Source organism: Mesitornis unicolor, unplaced genomic scaffold, assembly GCF_000695765.1.
Source record: "Mesitornis unicolor isolate BGI_N332 unplaced genomic scaffold, ASM69576v1 scaffold570, whole genome shotgun sequence".
NCBI lineage: Eukaryota > Metazoa > Chordata > Aves > Mesitornithiformes > Mesitornithidae > Mesitornis > Mesitornis unicolor.
This window is the reverse complement of record NW_010157383.1, coordinates 167,880-175,222: the sequence shown is the minus strand read 5'-3', so window position 1 is coordinate 175,222 and position 7,343 is coordinate 167,880. Positions and strand designations below refer to the sequence as shown.

The 7,343-nt window shown below is 40.1% G+C and overlaps 1 protein-coding gene across 2 annotated transcripts in view; it reads left to right on the top strand.

Moving 5' to 3' along the window:
- The first annotated feature begins 1,245 nt into the window (after nucleotides 1–1,245).
- LOC104536963 (sodium channel protein type 5 subunit alpha-like) overlaps nucleotides 1,246–7,343 on the top strand; it is a 168,911-nt gene continuing 162,813 nt past the window's right edge. For both annotated transcript variants that reach the window (XM_010179726.1, XM_010179717.1), the window contains exons 1-2: nucleotides 1,246–1,512; nucleotides 3,207–3,325. In XM_010179726.1, coding sequence (XP_010178028.1) covers nucleotides 1,246–1,512; nucleotides 3,207–3,325 — 386 coding nt within the window. The remainder of the gene's footprint in view (nucleotides 1,513–3,206; nucleotides 3,326–7,343) is intronic.

Here is a 7,343-nt window from a genome sequence, read left to right as displayed (position 1 = left end):
TTTTGTTTGTCACCAGCTTACATTCTGATTTAGTATGAATGGTCTGGTGGTGGTAAGAAAACAAGGGCTGTGTTTCTTCTGTGAAATGAGTTTTAATTGTTGTGTAGTGCGGGTTTCTCTTGCTGTGAAAACTTACCACTAAAGTCTCTATTAAATTGCAAAATGTGGCTTCAGTGAACTTGGATGTATTTCTGCAGGCTACTAGAACAGGGATGAGCTCCATTCCTTTTCAAACAGTAGTTTTACATTAATTTTCACAGCTATCCATGTTTTTTTTAGTGCAGATAGAGAAAGCTTTTTGTTCTGCTGTGTTTTTCATGCTTGGCTTTATTCATGTAAGTTGAAGAGATGTGGAGAGATTCTCACTCATTTTCATTCGGGCGGCGATTGGAAGTGTCAGCAGTGAAGTACTATCAGCCCACAATGGGCAAACCTCACAGGTTGGGGTTAGATGTTCAGACTGGCATTGGATGGAAGGAGCCTGATGTTCAGACACGATAAACTGGCAGCAGTGGCTATTCAGCATCTCAGAAGCTTTGGGCTTCTGACACCCTTCAGATTGTAGGGTGTGGAGGAGAAGAAAATGCTCAAAAGTCTTGACAGATATCTTGAACATGGTATTTCCCGTCCCAAAGAAAAATAGAAATTATGTTGCAGAAACCTAAGACTGAGATTATGAAGAATTTCTATGTGATTTAAGAATCTGAACTTGACCCTTCACTTTTTAAATTTGGAATAGAACAGCTGGGGCATTTTTAGAGCTTGCATCATGTGGCCAGAGACTGGCTGATTTAAATCTGCCCTGCAGTCATCTTAGGCACATTGTTTGTCCACTCCCAGAGATGCATTTTCAAAAATGAGTTAGGAATCCAAATCCCTGTGCCTTTCAATGAAACTTAAGCTTGTATGAATCTAAGTTACTCCTTAGTTTGGATTTAGGTTCTCAAGTGACTGAGAATTTTAAGACTACTTCAGTCTATCTACAATGTCTTTCTAGCTCTGTATTTAAGTGATTCCTAATTGAAATTACAGTTTGAGTAATTTCTGTTTTCCTTGATGTTCTACTGACCACATAAAAATAGATGAAGGGTTTCCTGATAATAGATAGCCTGCAAGCTGTTTAGTGGGGAGGGGTTTGTTGTTGTTCTGATGGCTTTGCTCCCGTCACTAACCTTTGGTACTTTTTGTTTCAGCTGTTTCCACTAGTGGGAGTAAAGACCAGTATAGACAAAGCAGGATGAAAAGATGGCTGACTTCTTGTTGCCACCGGGTACTAACAGCTTCCACCGGTTCACGCCTGAATCCTTGGCTGCAATTGAGAAACGAATTGCGGAGAAGCTCGCGAGGAATGCAAAGCAGGAATACAGAGAGCAGCTGGGCGAAGAAGAAAAGCCTCAGCCTCAGTTCGATTTGCAAGCTTGCAAGAAGCTGCCCGATATCTATGGGACTGTTCCTCCAGAGCTCATTGGAGAGCCATTGGAGGATCTCGACCCTTTCTACAGTGATCGTAAGGTGAGCACCAGTCAGCCGTCCTGCTTCTTTGCAAACTTTCTCTGTTTTGAGGGCTCTGGTTTTTATCTTACTACAGCCAGCAAAAGTATTTTTTTCCAGATTAAGGATCAGAGTTTTGGCATGAGCAGGACTCCCAGAGAACATCTAAGCAGGAAAGCAAAGAGGAATATAAAGCGTAATTAAAACTTGGGTATTTTCAGATAACTTTGAGAATGAATATATAGTGTCTGAAAAAAGCAGTGCAGTAGCAGAGTTAAATTAAGCCAGAGGTTTTTATCTACCCTATCTTGCTTTCTGCATGAGCCTTGACTCTTCACAGGGCTGTTTATCACTTAAGCTCCTTAATGTTAAGGGCTTCTGGGTGACTTGAGTCTTGTGCTAGCACTTTGCACAAGAGCAGGAGGTATCTCTGCAACCAGGTCTTTACCTGCTGAGAGATAGTTCCACTTCATTTAAGATGAACAAAATAGAGATGAAGAGAGGAGATGTGAGCAGTTTGTGGAATGCTGGCACTTTGCAGAAGAGTAAGCTCCACCCCAAAGTGAACATCACCTGATGAGCAATCACGTGTAGGCTGGACCAAAGCCACAACAGTGCAAACAGCTTCTGTCAAAAAGCTATTGGCAGCAAAGCTGGGCTGGTTGCTTACTACAGTTCGTTCTGCTTTCCAAACAGTTCACAACACAAGGGACAAAGTAAAGCTTAGAAGCAGAGTGTATTTTTAGGCAGCTTCCAGTTCTTTCAGATATTAATGTTCCTGATTTTTGGCTATGCTATTTCCTGTATACAATGAATTAGTATGACCACAATACTACTTCTATTAAAACAGTGTAGAAACAAGTGCAACAACTACAGAATAACAGTTAAATTGATAAAGACAAATAGATTACTTACCTGGAAGGGGCAGAATTAATTTACCTTTAAATTTGCCTTCTATCCTGAGGCACAAGCAGCAGGATTTAGATTTTCAATTCTAGTGTCATGGAAGTCTTAGACTAAAGTTGGGTGAGTTGCTTATAATTTATCTACTGACTGTCCTGATCCTGTCTCTGAGTGCATATTAGTTCCTTTGTGCATGGCCGGGCATCTTCCGAGCTCTGTAAATTGGCCCAGCATCCAATTCACTTTTACTTTTGGGTTTGAGATAGCTGACAGTATCGATTTCCTCTGCCCATATCAACCTGAGGACAACAACAGTGCCTCAGTGCCAGGGTCCTGCTGTGGAGCTGCGCCTCATGTACTTTCTTACTTGAGAAGACAAAAGTTATTGACTGTGAGAAAGTGCTCAAGGTAGGGAAGATGGGGTAGCAACATAGTAAGGTTCCCAGCACCTGGGAATAAGGGCATCATAAAAGACCCTCCACCATGTTTTAGTGTCCAGGTCATTTTTTTAAAAAAATTTTAAAGAAATTTCTGCTCTCTTCCCAGCCCTGTGATGGAGGTGGTGGCACAGAACCCTGTAAGAAGTGAAGGAAGGAAAAATAGTTGGGATATTGCAATAAGAGAGAAAACAGCTCTGCCGGGAGGGTCTTGGACAAAACTCTTCACCAAGTGAAAAGGAATCTGGGAGTCTTGGGAGGGAGTGAGGAAGGAGTATGAGATACCGGCAGGAATTTCCCAATGGGATGTGGGCTGGGAAAAGCTGAGCATAAATGCAAATACTGAATGTTCTCATTTTCTGTTTTGTTTTCCAGACATTTATAGTACTGAACAAAGGGAAGACAATCTTTCGATTTAGTGCCACTCCTGCCTTGTATATACTTAGTCCTTTCCATCCAATCAGAAGAGCAGCAATTAAAATTTTGGTACATTCATATCCTTTCTGTTGATTTTCCTCCTGGTTTATTTTACATAGTTTTTAAACACAGATGGATGGAAGTCAGAAACCATTTTATTTCATTAAGCTGTTCTAAATCTTCTGGCTAAATTTGCTTGCACAAGCAGAAATGCACTTGGATTTTTGGTTTGCTTCATTTTATATTGCTATGTGAACTATGAACATGGCCATATTATACTGCTGCCATCAGATAGGGTTAAAAGCTGTGAAGGGCCTGATCATGTTCAGTACAAAGTCAGTGGAAGAGAATAGGTGTAGTACCTTAGAAAGGAAGGGAACCAGGAGGCTGGAGCACACCTGGGGAAATTGATGCTGATGAAGAGCTTTGCTACTGAGCAACCTCTCCCATGAGACTTTGTGTCACCATATGCAGACACAATTTAATTTTGAACTGCCTCACAACTGAATTTATTGCTTTCCCGAAATAGAACATTTTAAAAAGTTGTTGTTTATTTCTAATATTTTTTTTATTGTGATGTGTTATCCAGCTAGGAATTAAAACACAGGCTGGCCTGGTAGACCTCTCACTGGAAGGGGTGATTGTTTTCCTCTAGCTCTAGTTCTGAAGTCATGCAAGATACACTGCAGCAGTTATCTTTCGGCTTGTTTTTGTTTGGTTGGTTTTTTTATAACACAGCCACAGAAACATTGTATTCTGACAGAGTCACATCTCTCTGGAAGACCAAACTGACCCAAATGTTCAGCTTTGTGTGAACAGTGCTAAAAACACACCCTTTTTCATGAGTTGCCTACTTTCTCTACAGTGCACATGGGAGACCTGGCAGTGATAATTCAAAGACCACACGTGCTGCTGTGGTGATCGTGTGGTATTTTAGTAATGGAAATCCCTCATTTGCAATGCTCATGCCTACCACAGAGAACTAAGAAGTACTAAGGCAGTAACATCTTAGAATCATTGGCTCATTATCAAATTTCAGGGGAAAAAATTTTTTTAAGACCACAAGATGGTTGCTTGGGGTGGGGGGGGGGGGGGAAGAGAATATAGATATCCTAATAAGAAGAAAAATGAGTGAAGCTTCTAGTGACAATAATCCTGTGCAAAAATGAGTATGTGATATCAGCAAGATGTTAGCATGGTTACAGAGAATACACCACAGAATTTTTCATAGAGATTTGCTTGTGGATCAGGTTATACATGCAAGCAGTACAGCACATGCTGCTGCACACTCAGAGCCCACCAGTGTTAAGAACGGTTACATCAGCACAGCCTTGCTGAAGTTAATTGAGGTCAATGAATTTGCACAGGTATGGCTAAGAGAAGACTTTGAAAATAGAGCTTCTTGGAAAAAAGCATGTATATATGAATACTGGCTCCAGCTATGGAGGTATTTGCTCCAGCTATGGAGGGATGTTCTGTCTTCTGCTCACTTTTTTCCACACTGGCTGGTGAAGCCAAGAGGTCACAGGTATGTGTAATAGACAGGAACTACATGCCAGTGGTAGCATTCAGCCAAAAAATAAGTATGCAAGAAATCCTTATCAAATTACTTCCAAAGAGGAGTGAATTTGAAAAATAAGTCAGAAACAGAAATATGGTCAGATAAGGAGCATAAAACTTCTGGAGTGGAAGGTCAAAATGCAAATACAATTTTAGTTCCAGAAAGACCCAAGTCATCACCTTGTATTGATAATGTCAGGAAATCCAACAGCTCGGTCTTCAGCAAGCACAGGCAGGAGGCAGCAGCCGCAGTTCCAGTGAAGCTGCAGTGAAGTTCCTGCATCCGGCGCTGGTTTGTTTTCTGTGAATAGAGACCTTTCATATCAACTTGAAACACAAAGACCAGTTGGCTGGTCAGGAAGTCAATATTCTAGGCAGAAAGGAGCCTGAATTGGCAAGCACTCTAGCAGGTTATATCACAGACATGAGTCTGAGAACCAGATCTATTGTCTTGACTGAGTGTAATCAAGCAATCTTTATTTTCCCCAGGGAAAAAGCCAAAAAAGAACATTAACAAATGGTGCTCTGCCACCTAAGTGTCTGAAGCAGCTTCTTCAGTAGATGCTATATTTCTATTTCCCAGTCATTAACTGTGCTGTGAGGGCCAACAGAAGAAGAGAATAGAGAGGACAAAGTAAAATTTTCCTATATAGAAACTGTGGAGGTCACATTTCTTGGTTAAGTAGCTGTCTATGGAGTTCTTCCTCTGAGACTTCAGGCAGGATAGATCCTGTATGTTCACTGCTCATCCAGCCAAGCTTGATTAGTCTAATCACTCAAAAATACACCCTTCCAAGGAAGAAAACCATCCACACCATCCTAGTAATGTGAATTACTTCAATTAAGAACATACCCCTAAACCTCTTCTTGGCAATTCTTATCTTCTTTAGAGTCTATGAGGCCTCATGAAAGGCCAGAGAGCTGCCCAGAGGAAGGTCTTGGGCCATTTCTGTCACAGAGGACATGGGGATTGTAGGTCTGCATCCCGCTGGATGAACACTTTTTGCCTTGTGCATCATTATTAACTAATTTAACATCTTTAGTTACTATCCCCACTTATTAATAAGATTAAGCCACTGCTAACATTTCACTGTTGCCTTATGTGTAAAAGACTCCTCTTCTTCTTGCCTGCAGGCCCCTTCTGTGGTGTCCTTACGTTCTCCAAGCAGTTTGCTGTCCTGTATAAAATCCATAGCAGTTGCTATTCCTAGTTTTTCTAGGTATTATAGATAGCTGCTGTCAGTTTGCCGCTGATACAGAACGGGGTCTTGGTCAAAATTACCTTCCTTGATGTTAGAATTATGGATTCTAGCCCATTTGAAATAAAAAACCTTAAAGAATTTCCAATCTGTTCTTATTTTCTGCTTGCAGCTTTTCTCTCATCTGATTTTACACACTTTCCTCTGTAAGTGAAAATGAGACCTTGTGAAGCACCAATTATATATACTATTGATTAGGACTAACCTTTGCTTGCACATATTATATGTAATTTGGCAATGATCACTTAAAGAGCTCCTAGTATTAAGTCTGCTAATTAACAATTATCCATCATAATGAAGTCTAGAATAGAAGTATGCCTTGTTTGGCTCAATATCTTTGTGCTAGAAGATAAAATTTATAACTTTTTGTACTGGTTTGCTTAAAGCCTATTCTGTAACTTCAAATCAGAGATAATAGGTTTAATTTATTGCAGAAAGAATCCTGGTGAGTAGCTTAGTATATTTGGTTTGTGGTCCATAACAGAGTCCAACCCGTACTTCTGGATGTTGTAGCCATGTCAACTCATGAATCAGTAGTCTTTCCAAAATTGGAATTAATAGCAGTTCTAAGATAGCTAACAGACAATGGTGCTAATAGGGATTATCTCAGTTTCATCTCCTTCACTTTTTCCTTTCTGAGTAGATCATCATCACTGACTTTTTCTAACAATTGCATTAGATTTCAGGAAGTAATGCTAATTTTTATTCATAGAAACTTCTGTTTTTCCCTTTCTTTTAACACAGATCTCTGACTTTGGTGCACAACCAGCTGAAATGTTTCTTTCTTTTATGTTCTTTGTAGTTTTCTGCTTTTTGCTTGATCATGAGGCTCAGTTTGAATTTATAGTTCATTTTATATCCCAAAGCTGACCCCTTACATTTTCAATCTATGTTCTCTGTTGTATTCTTTTTGGTGTTTCAATAAGAAGGTGATGACACCTGTCTGTAAGTGAGCATTTGGGAAAGTTGTCAGATTCAGCTTACACCATGAGAAAATGGTGGTGTGTAAGCCAGACTAGTGATCCTAAAACAGCTGGCCATAGAGGAATTTCCTTCCTTGGAATTCAATGGGAGGATAGTATTTGTTTGGCCTAGTTTGAAGTTACCACTCAGTTTTACAATTGTTTTCACAGCTTTTCACTGTATTTGAAAAATTAATCCAATGTTTTCTAGGCTAGCTGAAGCTTACAACCTAATTGTGTTAATCAGATGGACACAACTTAGAAACATATCTCAAACTCACTTGAGAAAATGCGGCTGGATATCAGACATCCTT